The following is a 19368-nucleotide window of genomic DNA, read 5'->3' on the forward strand; positions in this document are numbered from 1 at the left end:
TCTAGAGGCTATTCAGCTGTCAGATGAACCGGACATCTTTCGATGGAATTTGCATCAGAATGGCAAGTTTATAGTCAAATCCATGTATGATGCAATGGTTCATTGTGATGTTCCGGTTGATAACAGGAAATTGTGGAAGTTTAAAATCCCTCTAAGAGTGAAGATATTCCTCTGGCTCCTAAACAGAGGGGTCATCTTAACTAGAGATAATTTGGCACGACACAACTGGCAAGACACCAACGCATGTCTCTTTTGCCAAAATGACGAGTCTACTAAGCACTTATTTTTTGAGTGTAAGTTCGCTCGGGCGGTTTGGGCCATAGTTCAAGTAGCTTCAAATTTATACTCACCACGTAGTGCTCGTAACATGTTCGGCAACTGGTTGAGGGGTATTGATAAACAATTTTCTGCACATATTCTTGTGGGGGCGGCTGCCTCATGCTGGGCATTGTGTCTTACCAGGAATGATGTGGTTTTAATAAAAAATGTGTTTCATCTCCTATGCAGGTTATTCGTGTATGTACGTGGTGGCTCCGTACTTGGTCTATCCTGTAGAGGCCGGAGGACAAGGACCTTTTTATGATGACGTCTACGCGGCTGGAGCGTACGGCCAGGTAGGTTTTCTCCCCCATGGATGGCGGTGTGATCTCCGGATAGAATCTGCCACATCATAGGCTTGGACTAATTTATCTTTTTAAGTTGTAAAACGATTTTATTTTTTGGGTTGATTGGACCTTTTGACTGTGTGCATCGAGTTATGCAGAAGCCGGGCATTTTTTAGATATAATTGTATCACCTTGATATATCAATTTAATGAAATGTCCTTTATCAAAAAAAATAAGATTAGAGTAGTACGTAGCACATATCTAACCAAGCCAGTCAAACAAGAAGGCCTCGTGATAACTGACAATGAAGAGGAATCAGAATCGAAATCACCGTGCCCATCAAGGCCAACGATAAAGGGAGTAGAAAATGTTGTCTGCTAGCAGCCGCCCCCACTTGGATACTCCTACCGATCATCATGCCCAGCAACGCTCCATCCAAGCCGCCGTGGCCCATGATCCCAGTGCCGATCGACCACTGCAGACTGTACTATACTCCTACTGTGCAACCAATTCAGCAGCATAATTAAAGTCGGCTAAGTCTCTAGTTGCTGCGGCTGGAAGAATGGCGGTAGATGGGTTAGCTAGATGGGACACCTCTCACGCATCGGCCATTAAGCCCCCTAACCAATCCCGCCAGAAGCCAAGGACAGTGCCACCCAAATCTGCCCATCGAACGGCCCAGATCCCGAGTTTAATGGTGGTGGTGCTGCGAGAGCACAGGTGAGCGAGGACTGAGGAGGCGCCGGCGGCAGACACCTGTACGTGGCAGCGCCATTATGCTGTGCATGGGACCTCGGATTGGGACAGGGCCACCCACAGTAATCGGACTCCATGGCCATGCTAGGATTTGCTAGCCCCTGCTGTACGTGTCCGGGCTGATGATAAACACCGGAACATTCCAGTGGAGCAGTACAAAATGTAGCAATGCGCTAGCTATATGAGTAGCCATATGAGTTTTGATGATGATGATGATGTTGTACTTGTATACATGGCTTCGGAGCAGTAGACAAAAAACATGGACCCCAATAATTGGCGAACGCTCACTGCGAGGGTGGTATTTGCGAATGTTTTTGCTGGCATTTTCTTCATATAGTTCCATGGTAATTTCCCATTTCTGAGAAGAAGAAAATTCACTGTTTGATCTCGCGTCGCAACTAAAACTGCCAGCAAAGTGTGTTCGCTTGCCATCCACTTCCGAGGAAACGTCAACCACTCAACATTGCCCAAAAAGATTCATCAAAAAGGCATGCATGGAAAACTCTTAACATGAAATGCTTATTGCTAGCTACTCGTAGCACTAATGAACAAATAAACGGCACAGGACGAAATACATGCATGTGTGTGTATCTGTGTATAGATTCTACCATCGTTATCAGGTGTCGGTTTCTTGCCTCGTGCTGCGCGCGCTCGCCGGCGACGCCCACGGGAGGTCCTGATCTGTCGGGGACGACGAGCCGGCAGGGAGCACGGGGAGCCTCCTGCCGCTGCGGCCCCACTGCCAGATCTTGGACACCGAGAAGCTGTCGCCGCGGCTGGCGGCGCAGACCTTCTTGCCCTGCTGGTCACTGCTCGCCGTGGTCACGCCGGGGCGCATGGCCGCGCTGCCGTCGCCGGGACGCCAGTGCACGGACACCACCAGGTTGTCTTCGGCGAGCACGTACTGGTAGGAGGAGCCCATGGAGAAGCACCTCCTCGCGTCGAGGCGGCTGCTGGTGCCCGCCTCGACGTCGACGGCGGTGTTGTTGTTGCCCTGGACGTTCTTGAACCGGCCGAGCCTGACCGGAAGCACGACGGTGCTTGCGACGACGACCTCCTTTGACGCGTCCTCCTGCTCCTGCTTCTGCTCCTCGATGTCCGGCTCGCCGGCGGCCTCCGCGGCCGCCGCGACGGCGGAGGGCGCGCGAACCGACAGCACGGTGCGGCAGAGCGGGCAGGTGGAGCTGGAGCGGAGCCAGGTGTCGATGCAGGCGACGTGGAACGCGTGGCCGCAGAGCGGGAGCAGGCGGAGGCGGTCGTCGGCGGCGAACTCGCTGAGGCAGACGGCGCAGTCGAACTGGCGCTGCCCCTTAGCGCCGGAGCTGCCGGAGAGCTCGGCGTAGGCGAACGCCGGCAGCGCGTCGATGGCGGCCTGGTCGAGGCCGGGCCCGGCGCCGTCCTCGTGCAGGTGGAACAGCTGCTGCAGCTGCCGCTCGACGGCCTCCGCCCGGGCATTGGCGCGGTGGCTCTTGAGGAAGAGCCGGCGCAAGATGTGCATCAACCCGCAGACGAGCAGCACCACGGCCAGCACGACCGTGATGAAGAGCACGGCCGGCGTGATCCTGGCCGCCGTGGCCGACGGCCCCCCCGGCTCCGGCGTCGTGACAGCCGCCTCGGGCGCGCCCACGAATCCATCATCGCCCGCCTTGATCTCCCGCCCGAGGAGCGACAAGCCTGCCACCCTCCTCACCGTCGCCATGCTCCTCCTCCCTCCGTCGCCAACGCAGCGCTCATCCACGACAAAACCCGAAAAGAAACGCCCAGCTATATATCCACTACCGCCGAGCGATCCCAGATAGCTCTCGGTAGGCGGAGGGATCAGTTGGAGTGGAACGATCGGGCACCGAACGGAAAGAAACAAAAGATCCCTCGGTGAGGTCAACCGGGAAGGAAGCTACGCACCAAACCTAAACCTTTTTCCGCGATGCAGAATATTGTATCCTCCTCCTCCGCCTACTCACTTGACCATCTTCCTCCTCTGTCTCGTTGGGCTGTGTATTATTGGCGTACGTACGTACGTACCAATCTATTCGGCGCTGGTGTGGTGTATGGTATGGTATGGTTATGGATGGGTCGCCGTGTGCGGTTAGCGGGGCGTTGTCTACCAGTACGCCGCCCGCCCGGGTGGTTGGCGGGAGGGGAGGATGGATACCTGGGCGGGCGCCACGTGAAGCTTCTTCCTCTTCCTCCCAACGTTGGGCTCAGCTAGCTGGGTTCAGTCGGGTTGAGGCTCGTCACTTGTGACATACGGAAAGTGCGGGGAGGGAATAAATAAGGAGAGGGAACAGCATGTCAGCGTTGGAGGTGGTTGAGCGAGCGAGCCGGGGTACTTCGACCCGTGGACCCATCCTCGCTGAAATCTGGAGGCATGGCATAATTGCCGCGACGGCGACGGCTGACCCGGGCCCCGTGGCCGGTCCGGCCAAGGCCAGCGAGCGAGCTCGATCGTAGCCACCACGGAGGCGAGACCCATCGGCAACCATCGTCTGCTACCTGTACATACAATCATACATGGACGTGGGCCGCGGCAGTGTTTTCTGCGGGATTACGAGGGTGCCAACGGCCAATGAACCAACTGCCAAGGGAGGACGGACGTATGCCTGTCCCGTGGGAACTCCGGAGAGACTGTTGAAACCGAGCGTAACAGCGGCCGGGCATGGAGGTGGAGCCATGGACGATGGACCACCCTCCACCCACGCACGGGTACACGGCCAACCATCTGGTGGTGTGGTGTGGTGTCCCGTACGCCGGTTTGTGCAGTGGCGGGGCACGTACGTACCGGCCGGGTACATGGGCGCATGGCGTGTCGCTCATGCTGACTGTCAGGGCGGCCACGTCCACCTCCGCATGCGGTTGTGCGTCCGCTTCATGGTTCGCTCGTCAGTTCCGGCCGTCCTGCCGTGCCCGGCCGGTCGGCGTGCCGGACATGACATGGACAGCGAGCGTTGGCGCTCGCTCTGGTGCCACGGCGTCCCTGGTACGGTGCTGCATGTGGCCTGGCCTCAAGTCAACACCCCGGCGAATCATACGAGGGTAACCATCTTGCTTGATTGCGTCGACGTGTAGGCAGAATGGAATGGATAGCTCGGGATTTGCATTAGTCAACCCCCCGATTCTCGGTCCGGCATGTTACTAGGTTCTCTCTCTGCCTCTTCTGTGTTTTAAATAATTCGTGAGATTATCCTGTTGGTCGCCAGCTTAAGTGGATCGCGCAAGTGGAAAAAGAACTGAAATTTGCAATTATTTTTAAAGGGGTTGATGCGTACGGTTTTAAACTCGAGCATCAACTTCTAGCAAATTTCCGATGACCTTTTGAAACTCTGGATTAAGCTAGTACACCTATGTGAATCACAGCTTTACACCCCTCGAGAGAAAAGGAACCCAATTTTTAGGTAGGTTTCATAGCTTTCAATCATTAGAAATGTTAGAAATAATTGGTGGTCTACCCCATATTTCGCTGCGCTTATCCATGATGCCGCTCACAATTTGCATATCTAAGGTTAGGGAATAGGAATCTTTTTATATTGTCTTTTTAAAGAGTCCACCTCTTATACAGATAAGATTCATAGTCTTTTCAACTAGTTCTCAAGGATAGATTTCAGACCAAATTACCAATCACAATCAAATTTGTCTGTTAACGGATTCTACCCGTTATGTCTCCGGAGCATGCGCTTGTGAGCAACTCGCCATAATAGAGTGTAAATTCCTCTAATTATGTAGATCAACATTAGGGTTGTAATCTAATTATGCGATCTAGCTCCTTCCGATTATTATTTTACCCGGATAGTCTTTCCAATATAAATAGTATATTATATTCGACTAATAATCGACCAACTTCATTAAGCATGTAACTTAAGTACGTTTCAACAAGTGATAATTTCATGTTAGTCATGTAAAGTAATTTCATGCATAATTACACGTATAATTCCATAATGAGGTATTTTGAATATTAGTAATTCCTAGTAATTTGGATATAGTTTCATTACACATAATTCCAAGAAGAAAGGCTCAATTACTAGCAACAACTTGAAAGTCAAAACTAGATCGCCCTCTCATCCATCTCTTTGGTAGCGGATGCGGCTCATCAGTACTTAAATGGCCCAAGCATATATATAACAATCGACAAAAGGAAACATAAATGGCATTTCCCATGTCTTCGTAGGCCAAACTCAGTGCAAGGAAATTGTGTTTTTTCCGCAAAAAAAGGAAAATGTGTTTTTAACGTAGTACATACATAAATGTTCATACACACGCAGACACACATACACATACATAATTACCCCTATGAACGTACGCACGCAGGACATATATTGGTAGAATGTTTTCTACATGTAAGGTGAGGTGCTGACTGCACCATTGAAAGTAGAGGAATCTGAGGTGGTAGCCAATTGATTCTAGTTTGTTGGCCGCACCGCACTTGATGGAACCCACGGTTACCCTAGGAATAGACGGGTCGCAAATATGCATGTTTTTTCCTATACATCCAATCAATGCTCGAACAAGGTTTTCCATGCATATGAGAATGACCTCTCCTCCGCTACTGAAGCACACATCGATGTCATCCAAATGCACTACCATCGCCCGATATCAGTAAGGAAAAGGAGAGCTAGGACATAAGACCTCCACCGAATTCATCGATCTTCTTTAGGTTGAGGAATTGAGGAAACCACAAACACCTTGTTGTTGAGAAGGAAATTGTGTCAGGTGGTAATGGTTCGCCCTTCAAATTGATAGGGGGCTTGTTGGTATATCTTCCTCATAGATGATCATTTGAAGCCTTGAGGCAGCCAAAAGTTGTGAAAGAGCTCACTTCCTATGACCAAGGTGTTGGGGAACGTAGCAGAATTTTAAAATTTTCTACGCATCACCAAGATCAATCTATGAAATCATCTAGCAACGAGGGAGAGGGGAGTGCATCTACATACCATTTGTAGATCACGAAGCGGAAGCGTTGCAAGAACGCGGATGAAGGAGTCGTACTCGCAGCGATTCAGATCACGGTTGATTCCGATCTAAGCGCCGAACAACGGCGCCTCCGCGTTCAACACACGTGCAGCCCGGTGACGTCTCCCACACCTTGATCCAGCAAGGGGAGAAGAAGAGGTTGGGAAGACTCCATCCAGCAGCAGCACGACGGCGTGGTGGTGAAGGAGGAGCGTGGCAATCCTGCAGGGCTTCGCCAAGCACCGCGGAAGAGGAGGAGGACTTGGGAGAGGGGAAGGGCTGCACCAGAACTTGGGTGCGGCTGCCCTCCCACCCTCCATATATATATATAGGGGCAAGGGAGAGGGGGGCCAGCCCCCTCAGATCCAATCTGAGGATGGGACGGCGGCCATGGGGGGTTGCCTTGCCCCCCAAGGCAAGGGGCGCCCCCCCTTTAGGGTTCCCCCAAACCCTAGGCGCATGGGCCCTAGGGGGGAGGCGCCCAGCCCACTAAGGGGCTGGTCCCTCTCCACACACAGCCCATAGGGCCCTCCGGGGTAGGTGGACCCTCCCGGTGGACCCCCGGAACCCCTTCGGTGGTCCTGGTACAATACCGGTAACCCCCTGAATTATTCCGGTGACCGTATGATGACTTCCCATATATAAATCTTTATCTCCGGACCATTCCGGAACTCCTCGTGACGTCCGGGATCTCATCCGGGACTCCGAACAACATTCGGTAACCACGTACATCTATTCCCTATAACCCTAGCGTCATCGAACCTTAAGTGTGTAGACCCTACGGGCTCGGGAGTCATGCAGACATGGCCGAGACAACTCTCCGGTCAATAACCAACAGGGGGATCTGGTACCCATGTTGGCTCCCACATGCTCCACGATGATCTCATCGGATGAACCACGATGTCAAGGATTCAATCAATCCCGTATACAATTCCCTTTGTCTATCGGTACAATACTTGCCCGAGATTCGATCGTCGGTATCCCGATACCTTGTTCAATCTCGTTACCGGCAAGTCTCTTTACTCGTTCCGTAACACATCATCCCGTGATCAACTCCTTGGTCACATTGTGCACATTATGATGATGTCCTACCGAGTGGGCCCAGAGATACCTCTCCATTACACGGAGTGACAAATCCCAGTCTCGATTCGTGCCAACCCAACAGACACTTTCAGAGATACCCGTAGTGCACCTTTATAGCCACCCAGTTACGTTGTGACGTTTGGCACACCCAAAGCACTCCTACGGTATCCGGGAGTTGCAAAATCTCATGGTCTAAGAAAATGATACTTGACATTAGAAAATCTTTTAGCATACGAACTACACGATCTTGTGCTAGGCTTAGGATTGGGTCTTGTCCATCACATCATTCTCCTAATGATGTGATCCCGTTATCAACGACATCCAATGTCCATGGTCAGGAAACCGTAACCATCTATTGATCAACGAGCTAGTCAACTAGAGGCTTACTAGGGACATGGTGTTGTCTATGTATCCACACATGTATCTGAGTTTCCTATCAATACAATTCTAGCATGGATAATAAACGATTATCATGAACAATGAAATATAACATAATAATAACTAATTTGTTATTGCCTCTAGGGCATATTTCCAACAGTCTCCCACTTGCACTAGAGTCAATAATGTAGTTCACATTGCCATGTGATTAACACTCACAGGTCACATCGCCATGTGACCAACATCCAAAGAGTTTACTAGACTCAATAATCTAGTTCACATCACTATGTGATTAACACTCAGTGAGTTCTGGGTTTGATCATGTTATGCTTGTGAGAGAGGTTGTAGTCAACGGGTCTGCAATATTCAGATCCCTATGTATTTCGCAAAACTTTATGTCATATCGTAGATGCTGCTACCACGTTCCACTTGGAGCTATTCCAAATTGTTGCTCCATTATACGTATCCGGTATCTCTACTCAGAGCTATCCGGATAGGTGTTAAGCTTGCATCGACATAACTCTTTACGTCGAACTCTTTATCACCTCCATAACCGAGAAACATTTCCTTATTCCTCTAAGGATAATATTGACCGCTATCTGGTGATCCACTCCTAGATCACCTTTGCACCCTCTTGCCAGACATGTGGCAAGGCACACATTAGGTGCGGTACTCAGCATGGCATATCGTATAGAGCCTATGACAAAAGCATAGGGGACGACCTTCGTCCTTCCTCTTTCTTCTATCGTGGTCAATCTTTGAGTCTTACTCAACTTCACACCTTACAACTCAGGTAAGAATCCCTTCTTTGACTGATCTATTTTGAACTCCTTCAAAAACATGTCAAGGTGTGCGTTCTTTGAAAGTATCATCAGGCGTCTTGATCTATCTCTATAGATCTTGATGCCCAATATGTAAGCAGCTTTATCCAGGTCTTCCTTTGAAAATCACTCTTCAAACAACCGTTTATGCTTTCTAGAAATTCTACATTATTTCGGATCATCAATATGTCATCCACATATACTTAGCAGAAATGTTGTAGTGCTCCCACTCACTTTCTTGTAAATACAAGTTTCTAGCAAACATTGTATAAACCTAAAAGCTTTGATCACTCCATCAAAGCATATATTCCGACTCCGAGATGCTTGCTCTAGTCCATAGAAGGATTGCTGGAGCTAGCATACCTTTTAGCATCCTTAGGATCGACAAAACCTTTTATTGTATCACATACAACTTTTTCTTAGGAAAACTGGTAAGAAAACTTGTTTTGACATCCATCTGTCAGATTTCATAATCGAAAAATACAACTAATGCTAACATGATTCCGACGAACTTAATCGTCGCTACGGGTGAGAAATTCTCATCGTAGTCAACTCCTTGAACTTGTGAAAAGACTCTTTTCCACAAGTCGAGCTTCATAGACGGTAACATTACCGCCCACGTCCGTCTTCTTCTTAAAGATCCATTTATCTCAATGGCTTGCCGATCATCGGGCAAGTCCACCAAAGTCCATACTTTGTTCTGATACATGGATCCTATCTCGGATTTCATGGCTTCTAACCATCTATAGGAATACGGGCCCACCATTGCTTCTCCATAGTTCGTAGGTTCGTTGTTGTCCAACAACATGATATCTAAGACAGGATTACCGTACCACTCAGGAGTAGTACATATCCTTGTCGACCTACGAGGTTCGCTAGCAACTTGATCCGAAGCTTCATGATCACTATCATTAACTTCCTCTTCAACAGACGTAGGCGCCACAGAAAACATCTTTCTGTGTTGCATCACTCTCTGGTTGAAGTAAAGGTTCGACAACCTCATCAAGTTCTATCTTCCTCCCACTCAATTCTTTCGAGAGAAACTCCTTCTCGAGAAAGGACCCATTCTTAGAGACAAATAATTTGCCCTCGGATCTGAGATAGAAGGTATACCCAACTGTCACCTTTGGGTATCCTATGAGGATGTGTTTGTCCGCTTTGGGTTCGAGCTTCTCCGGCTGAAGCCTTAAGCATAACAGCCCCAAACATTAAGAAACGACAACTTTGGTTTCTTGCCAAACCAATGTTCACACGACGTCGTCTCAACGGACTTAGATGGTGTCCTATCTAAAGTGAATGTAGCTGTCTCTAACGCATAACCTCAAAATGAAAACGGTAGATCGGTAAGAGACATCATAGATCGCACCATATCTCATAAGGTTCGATTACGACGTCCGGACACACCATTACCCTGTGGTGTTCCAGGTGGCTTCAACTGTGAAACAATTCCACAATGTCTTAAGTGATTGACGAACTGATAACTCAGAAATTCTCATCGATCAGATCATAGGAATTTGATCTTCTTGTTATGATGGTTCTTAACTTCACTCTAAAATCGCTTGAACTTTTCAAACATTTCAGACTTGTGCTTCATTAAGTAAATATACCTATATCCACTCAAATGTCAGTGAAGATGAGAAAATAGCGACATCCACCACACGCTTCAATTCTCATTGGATCACACGCATCAGCATGTATGATTTCCAACAAGTCACTTGCCTGTTTCATTGTACCTGAAAACGGGGTCTTAGTCATCCTGCCCATGAGGCATGGATCGCATGTGTCAAGCGATTCAAAATCAAGTGACTCCAAACATCCATCGACATGGAGTTTCTTCATGCATCTTACGCCAATATGACCTAAGCGGCAGTGCCACAAGAAAGTGGTACTATCATTATTAACTCTACATCTTTTGGCGTGAACATGCGTATTACCACGACCGAGATTCAATGAACCATTCACATAGGGTGCATGACCATGAAAGGTATTATTCATGTAAACAGAATAACCATTATTCTCTAACTTAAATGAATAACCGTATTGCAATGAACATGATCTAATCATATTCATGCTCAACGTAGACACCTGATAACATTTATCTAGGTTCAATACTAATCCCGAGGGCAGATGGAGCGTGCGATGGTGATCTCATCAACTTTGGAAACACTTCCAACACACATCGTCACCTCGCCCTTAGCCAGTCGCCGTTTAGTCCGTAGCTTTTGCTTCAAGTCACCAATAATAGTAACTGAACCGGTATCCAATACCCAGGTGCTACCAGGAGTACTAGTGAGGTACACATTAATAACACATATATACTTTGTTGAAGTTGCCAGCCTTCTTATCTACCATGCATTTGGGGTAATTCCGCTACCAGTGACCGTTCCCCTTACAATAGAAGCACTTAGTCTTGAGTTTGGGTTCAACCTTGGGTTCCTTCACTAGAGCGGCAACTGGTTTGCCATCCATGAAGTTTCCCTTCTAGCCCTTGCCCTTCTTGAAACCAGTGGTCTTGTTAAACCATCAACACTTGATGCTCCTTCTTGATTTCTACCTTTTGCGGTCTTAAGCACCGCGGACAGCTCCGGGATCAACTCCATCCCTTGCATGTCATAGTTCATCACGAAGATCTAGTAGCTTAGTGATAGTGGCTAGAGAACTCTATCAATCACTATCTTATCTGGAAGTTTAACTCCCACTTGATTAAGTGATTGTAGCACCCAGACATTCTAAGCACATGCTCACTAGCTGAGCTATTCTCCTCCATCTTGTTGGAAAAAGAACTTGTCAGAGGTCTCATACCTCTCAACACGGGCATGAGCCTGAAATCCCAATTTCAGCTCTTGGAACATCGCATATGTCTTATGGCGTTCAAAACATCATTGGAATCCCGTTTCTAAGCCGTGAAGTGTGGTGCACTAAACTATCAAGTAGTCATCAGGATGTGTCTGTCAAGTGTTCACAACATTCACAGACGACGTTGTAAGGGTTTGCACATCGAGCGGTGCATCCAAGACGTAAGCCTTCTGTGTAGCAGTGAGGACACTCCTCGGACTACGGACCCAGTCCGCATCATTGCTTACAATATCTTTCAACTTGGTCTTTCTCTAGGAACGTATTGAAACAGGGAGCTACAACGTGAGCTATTTATCTACAACATATTTGCAAAGATAATTTAGACTATGTTCATGATAATTAAGTTCATCTAATCAAATTATTCAATGAACTCCCACTCAGATAGACATCCCTCTAGTCATCTAAGTGAAACATGATCCGAGTCAACTAGGCCGTGTCCGATCATCACGTGAGACGGACTAGTCAACATCGGTGAACATCTTCATGTTGATCGTATCTTCTATACGACTCATGCTCGACCTTTCGGTCTTCCGTGTTCCGAGGCCATGTCTGTACATGCTAGGCTCGTCAAGTCAACCTAAGTGTATTGCGTGTGTAAATCTGGCTTACACCCGTTGTATTCGAACGTTAGAATCTATCACACCCGATCATCACGTGGTGCTTCGAAACAACGAACCTTCGCAATGGTGCACAGTTAGGGGGAACACTTTCTTGAAATTATTGCGAGGGATCATCTTATTTAAGCTACCGTGTTCTAAGCAAATAAGATGTAAAACATGATAAACATCACATGCAATCAAATAGTGACATGATATGGCCAATATCATTTTGCTCCTTTTGATCTCCATCTTCGGGGCGCCATGATCATCATCGTCACCGGCATGACACCATGATCTCCATCATCGTGTCTTCATGAAGTCGTCTCGTCAACTATTACTTCTACTACTATGGCTAACGGTTTAGCAATAAAGTAAAGTAATTACATGACGTTTAAGTTGACACGCAGGTCATAAATAAATTAAGACAACTCCTATGGCTCCTGCCGGTTGTCATACTCATCGACATGCAAGTCGTGATTCCTATTACAAGAACCTGATCAATCTCATACATCACATATATCATTCATCACATCCTTTTGACCATATCACATCACAAGGCATATGCTGCGAAAACAAGTTAGACGTCCTCTAATTGTTGTTGCAAATTTTTACGTGGCTGCTATAGGTTTCTAGCAAGAACGTTTCTTACCTACGCCAAAACCACAACGTGATATGCCAATTTCTATTTACCCTTCATAAGGACCCTTTTCATCGAATCCGATCCGACTAAAGTGGGAGAGATAGACACCTGCTAGCCACCTTATGCAACTAGTGCATGTCATTCGGTGGAACCTGTCTCACGTAAGAGTACGTGTAAGGTCGGTCCGGGCCGCTTCATCCCACGATGCCGTCGAATCAAGATAAGACTAGTAACGGTAAGTAAATTGACAAAATCGACGCCCACAACAACTTGTGTTCTACTCGTGCATAGAAACTACACATAGACCTAGCTCAGGATGCCACTATTGGGGAACGTAGCAGAATTTTAAAATTTTCTACGCATCACCAAGATCAATCTATGGAGTCATCTAGCAACGAGGGAGAGGGGAGTGCATCTACATACCCTTGTAGATCGCGAAGCGGAAGCGTTGCAAGAACGCGGATGAAGGAGTCGTACTCGCAGGGATTCAGATCGCGGTTGATTCTGATCTAAGCGCCGAACAACGGCGCCTCCGCGTTCAACACACGTGCAGCCCGGTGACGTCTCCCACGCCTTGATCCAGCAAGGGGAGAAGGAGAGGTTGGGAAGACTCCATCCAGCAGCAGCACGACGGCGTGGTGGTGAAGGAGGAGCGTGGCAATCCTGCAGGGCTTCGCCAAGCACCGCGGGAGAGGAGGAGGACTTGGGAGAGGGGAAGGGCTGCGCCAGAACTTGGGTGCGGCTGCCCTCCCACCCTCCACATATATATAGGGGCAAGGGAGAGGGGGGGCGGCCCCCTCAGATCCAATCTGAGGAGGGGGCGGCGGCCAGGGGGGTTGCCTTGCCCCCCAAGGCAAGTGGGGCGCCCCCCCTTTAGGGTTCCCCCAAACCCTAGGCGCATGGGCCCTAGGGGGGAGGTGCCCAGCCCACTAAGGGGCCGGTCCCTCTCCACACACAGCCCATAGGGCCCTCCGGGGCAGGTGGACCCTCCCGGTGGACCCCGGAACCCCTTCGGTGGTCCCGGTACAATACTGGTAACCCCCTGAATTATTCCGGTGACCGTATGATGACTTCCCATATATAAATCTTTACCTCCGGACCATTCCGGAACTCCTCGTGACATTCGGGATCTCATCCGGGACTCCGAACAACATTCGGTAACCACGTACATCTATTCCCTATAACCCTAGCGTCATCGAACCTTAAGTGTGTAGACCCTACGGGCTCGGGAGTCATGCAGACATGGCCGAGACAACTCTCCGGTCAATAACCAACAGGGGGATCTGGATACCCATGTTGGCTCCCACATGCTCCACGATGATCTCATCGGATGAACCACGATGTCAAGGATTCAATCATTCCCGTATACAATTCCCTTTGTCTATCGGTATGATACTTGCCCGAGATTCGATGGTCGGTATCCCGATACCTTGTTCAATCTCGTTACCGGCAAGTCTCTTTACTCGTTCCGTAACACATCATCCCGTGATCAACTCCTTGGTCACATTGTGCACATTATGATGATGTCCTACCGAGTGGGCCCAGAGATACCTCTCCGTTACACGGAGTGACAAATCCCAGTCTCGATTCATGCCAACCCAACAGACACTTTCAGAGATACCCATAGTGCACTTTTATAGCCACCCAGTTACGTTGTGACATTTGGAACACCCAAAGCACTCCTACGGTATTCGGGAGTTGCACAATCTCATGGTCTAAGGAAATGATACTTGACATTAGAAAAGCTAGAAAGCAATAGCAACATACTAAACGATCGGGTGCTAAGCTAATGGAATGGGTCATGTCAATCACATCATTCTCCTAATAATGTGATCCCGTTAATCAAATGACAACACATGTCTATGGTTAGGAAACATAACCATCTTTGATTAACGAGCTAGTCAAGTAGAGGCATACTAGTGACGTTTAGTTTGTCTATGTATTCACACAAGTATTATGTTTCCGGATAATACAATTCTAGCATGAATAATAAACATTTATCATGATATAAGGAAATAAAATAATAACATTATTATTGCCTCTAGGGCATATTTCCTTTCAGTCTCCCACTTGCACTAGAGTCAATAATCTAGATTACATTGTAATGATTCTAACACCCATGGAGTCTTGGTGATGATCATGTTTTGCTCATGAGAGAGGCTTAGTCAACGGGTCAGCAACATTCAGATCCGTATGTATCTTGCAAATCTCTATGTCTCCCTCCTTGACTTGATCACGGATGAAATTGAACGTCTCTTGATGTGCTTGGTTCTTTTGTGAAATCTGGATTCCATTGCCAAGGCAATTGCACGAGTATTGTCGCAAAAGATTTTCATTGGACCGGTTGCACTAGGTATGACACCTAGATCAGATATGAACTCCTTCATCCAGACTCCTTCATTTGATGCTTCCGAAGCAGCTATGTATCCCGCTTCACACGTAGATCCCGCCATGACGCTCTGCTTGGAACCGCACCAACTGACAGCTCCACCGTTTAATAAAAACATGTATCCGGTTTGTGACTTAGAGTCATCCGGATCAGTGTCAAAGCTTGCATCGACGTAACCGTTTACGACAAGCTCTTTGTCACCTCCATATACGAGAAACATATCCTTAGTCCTTTTCAGGTATTTCAGGATGTTCTTGACCGTTGTCCAGTGATCCACTCCTGGATTACTTTGGTACCTCCCTGCTAAACTTATAGCAAGGCACATATCAGGTCTGGTACACAACATTGCATACATGATAGAGCCTATGGCTTAAGCATAGGGAACACCTTTCATTTTCTCTCTATCATCTAAAGTGGTCGGGTATTGAGTCTGACTCAACTTCACACCTTGTAATACAACCAAGAACCCTTTCTTTGCCTGATCCATTTTGAACTTCTTCAAAACTTTATCAAGGTATGTGCTTTGTGAAAGTCCAATGAAGCGTCTTGATCTATCTCTATAGATCTTGATGCCCAATATATAAGAAGCTTCACTGAGGTCTTTCATTGAAAAACTCTTATTCAAATATCCTTTTATGCTATCCAAAAATTCTACATCATTTCCAATCAACAATATGTCATCTACATATAATATTAGAAATGCTATAGAGCTCGCACTCACTTTCTTGTTAATACAGGCTTCACCAAAAGTCTGTATAAAACCATACGCTTTGATCACCTCATCAAAGCGTATATTCCAACTCTGAGATACTTGCACCAGTCCATAGATGGATCGCTGGAGCTTGCACACTTTGTTAGCACCTTTAGGATCAAGAAAACCTTCTGGTTGCATCATATACAACTCTTCTTTAAGAAATCCATTAAGGAATGCAGTTTTGACATCCATTTGCCAAATTTCAAAATCATAAAATGCGGCAATTGCTAACATGATTCGGACGGACTTAAGCATCGCTACAGGTGAGAAGGTCTCATCGTAGTCAACTCCTTGAACTTGTCGAAAACCTTTTGCAACAAGTCGAGCTTTGTAGACAGTAACATTACCGTCAGCGTCAGTCTTCTTCTTGAAAATCCATTTATTCTCTATGGCCTATGGATCATCAGGCAAGTCAACCAAAGTCCACACTTTGTTCTGATACATGGATCCCATCTCAGATTTCATGGCTTCAAGCCATTTTGCGGAATTTGGGCTCATCATCACTTCCTCATAGTTCGTAGGTTCGTCATGGTCAAGTAACATGACTTCCAGAACAGGATTACCGTACCACTCTGGTGCGGATCTTACTTTGGTTGACCTACGAGGTTCGGTAGTAACTTGATTAGAAGTTTCATGATCATCATCATTAGCTTCCTCACTTACTGGTGTAGGAATCACTGGAACTGATTTCAGTGATGAACTACTTTCCAATAAGTGAGAAGGTACAATTACCTCGTCAAGTTCTACTTTCCTCCCACTCACTTCTTTCGAGAGAAACTCCTTCTCTAGAAAGGATCCATTCTTAGCAACGAATATCTTGCCTTCGGATCTGTGATAGAAGGTGTACCCAATGGTCTCCTTTGGGTATCCTATGAAGACACATTTCTCCGATTTGGGTTCGAGCTTATCAGGTTGAAGCTTTTTCACATAAGCATCGCAGCCCCAAACTTTAAGAAACGACAACTTGGGTTTCTTGCCAAACCACAGTTCATAAGGTGTCGTCTCAACGGATTTAGATGGTGCCCTATTTAACGTGAATGCAGCTGTCTCTAAAGCATAACCCCAAAACGATAGCGGTAAATCAGTGAGAGACATCATAGATCACACCATATCTAGTAAAGTACGATTACGACGTTTGGACACACCATTACGCTTTGGTGTTCCAGGTGGCATGAGTTGCGAAACTATTCCGCATTGTTTCAAATGAAGTCCAAACTCATAACTCAAATATTCGCCTCCACGTCAGATCGTAGAAACTTGATTTTCTTGTTACGATGATTTTCCACTTCACTCTGAAATTCTTTGAACTTTTCAAATGTTTCAGATTTATGTTTCATTAAGTAGATATACCCATATCTGCTCAAATCATCTGTGAAGGTGAGAAAATAACGATATCCGCCGTGAGCTTCAGTGTTCATTGGACCACATACATCAGTATGTATGATTTCCAATAACTCTGTTGCTCGCTCCATTGTTCCGGAGAACGGAGTTTTAGTCATCTTGCCCATGAGACATGGTTCGCAAGTACCAAGTGATTCAAAATCAAGTGATTCCAAAAGTCCATCAGAATGGAGTTTCTTCATGCGCTTTACACCAATATGACCTAAACGGCAGTGCCACAAATAAGTTGCACTATCATTATCAACTCTGCATGTTTTGGCTTCAATACTATGAACATGTGTATCACTACTGTCAAGATTTAGTAAAAACAGACCACTCATCAGGGGTGCATGACCATAAAAGATATTACTCATATAAATAGAACAACCATTATTCTCTGATTTAAATGAATAACCGTCTCGCATTAAACAAGATCCAGATATAATGTGCATGCTCAACGCTGGCACCAAATAACAATTATTTAGGTCTAAAACTAATCCCAAAGGTAGATGTAGAGGTAGCGTGCCGACGGCAATTGATACGTCTCCAACATATCTATAATTTTTGATTGCTCCATGCTACTTTATCTACTGTTTTGGACTATATTGGGCTTTATTTTCCACTTTTATATTATTTTTGGGACTAACCTATTAACCGGAGGCCCAGCCCAGAATTGCTGTTTTTTGCCTATTTCAGTATTTCGAGGAAACAGAATATCAAACGGAGTCCAAACGGAATGAAACCTTCGGGAACGTGATCTTCTCACCGAACGTGATCCAGGAGACTTGGACCCTACTCCAAGAAGTTTCCGGGAAGGTCACGAGGGTGGAGGGCGCCCCCCCTGGGCGCGCCCCCTGCCTCGTGGGCCCCTCGGAGCTCCACCGACGTGCTCCTTCCTCCTATATATACCTACGTACCCCCATTAGACCAGAGGGGGAGCCAAAAACCTAATTCCACCGCCGCAACTTCCTGTATCCACGAGATCCCATCTTGGGGCCTGTTCCGGAGCTCCGCCGGAGAGGGCATCCATCACGGAGGGCTTCTACATCAACACCATAGCCCTTTTGATGAAGTGTGAGTAGTTTACTTCAGACCTTCGGGTCCATAGCTAGTAGCTAGATGGCTTCTTCTCTCTTTTTGGATCTCAATACAATGTTCTCCCCCTCTCTCGTGGATATCTATTCGATGTAATCTTCTTTTTGCGGTGTGTTTGTTGAGACCGATGAATTGTGGGTTTATGATCCAACTTATCTATGAATAATATTTGAATCTTCTCTGAATTCTTTTATGTATGATTGAGTTATCTTTGCAAGTCTCTTCGAATTATCCGTTTGGTTTGGCCAACTAGATTGGTAGTTCTTGCAATGGGAGAAGTGCTTAGCTTTGGGTTCAATCTTGCGGTGTCCTTACTCAATGACAGAAAGAGTTGCAAGGCACGTATTGTATTGTTGCCATCGAGGATAACAAGATGGGGTATTTATCATATTGCATGAATTTATTCCTCTACATCATGTCATCTTGCTTAAGGCGTTACTCTGTTTTTAACTTAATACTCTAGATGCATGCTGGATAGCGGTCGATGAGTGGAGTAATAGTAGTAGATGCAGGCAGGAGTCGGTCTACTTGTCACGGACGTGATGCCTATATACATGATCATACCTAGATAACCTCATAACTATGCTCAATTCTATCAATTGCTCAACAGTAATTTGTTCACCCACCGTAGAATATCTATGCTCTTGAGAGAAGCCACTAGTGAAACCTATGGCCCCCGGGTCTATTCTCATCATATCAATCTCCATTACTTTATTTTACTTGTTTTGCTTTTACTTTTTACTTTGCATCTTTATACCAAAAATACCAAAAATATTATCTCTATCAGATCTCACTCTCGTAAGTGACCGTGAAGGGATTGACAACCCCTAAGCGTTGGTTGCGAGTTGCTACCGTTTTGTGCAGGTACGAGGGACTTGCGCGTGACCTCCTACTGGATTGATACCTTGGTTCTCAAAAACTGAGGGAAATACTTACGCTACTATGCTGCATCACCCCCTCCTCTTCGGGGAAAACCGACGCTAGCTCGAGACGTAGCAAGAAGGATTTCTGGCGCCGTTGCCGGGGAGGCCTACGCCAAGTCAAGTCAAGATTTACTCTCCCGTCAAC

At 46.8% G+C, this 19368-nt stretch overlaps 1 protein-coding gene across 1 annotated transcript; it reads right to left on the reverse strand.

Annotated features, from left to right (window-relative positions):
* Positions 1-1824: 1824 nt before the first annotated feature.
* LOC125510549 (RING-H2 finger protein ATL46-like) lies at positions 1825-3597 on the reverse strand. The gene has a single exon (XM_048675766.1). The coding sequence runs from the start codon at positions 3058-3060 to the stop codon at positions 1978-1980; it is 1083 nt and encodes a 360-aa protein (XP_048531723.1). The 5' UTR covers positions 3061-3597; the 3' UTR covers positions 1825-1977.
* Between the last annotated feature and the right edge of the window lie 15771 nt (positions 3598-19368).

This window comes from Triticum urartu, chromosome 5 (genome assembly GCF_003073215.2).
Source record: "Triticum urartu cultivar G1812 chromosome 5, Tu2.1, whole genome shotgun sequence".
Classification (NCBI taxonomy): domain Eukaryota; kingdom Viridiplantae; phylum Streptophyta; class Magnoliopsida; order Poales; family Poaceae; genus Triticum; species Triticum urartu.

Bases quoted from the DNA above. Each gene is read 5' to 3' on its own strand.
- LOC125510549 (XM_048675766.1), bottom strand. From the start codon at position 3,060: ATGGCGACGGTGAGGAGGGTGGCAGGCTTGTCGCTCCTCGGGCGGGAG.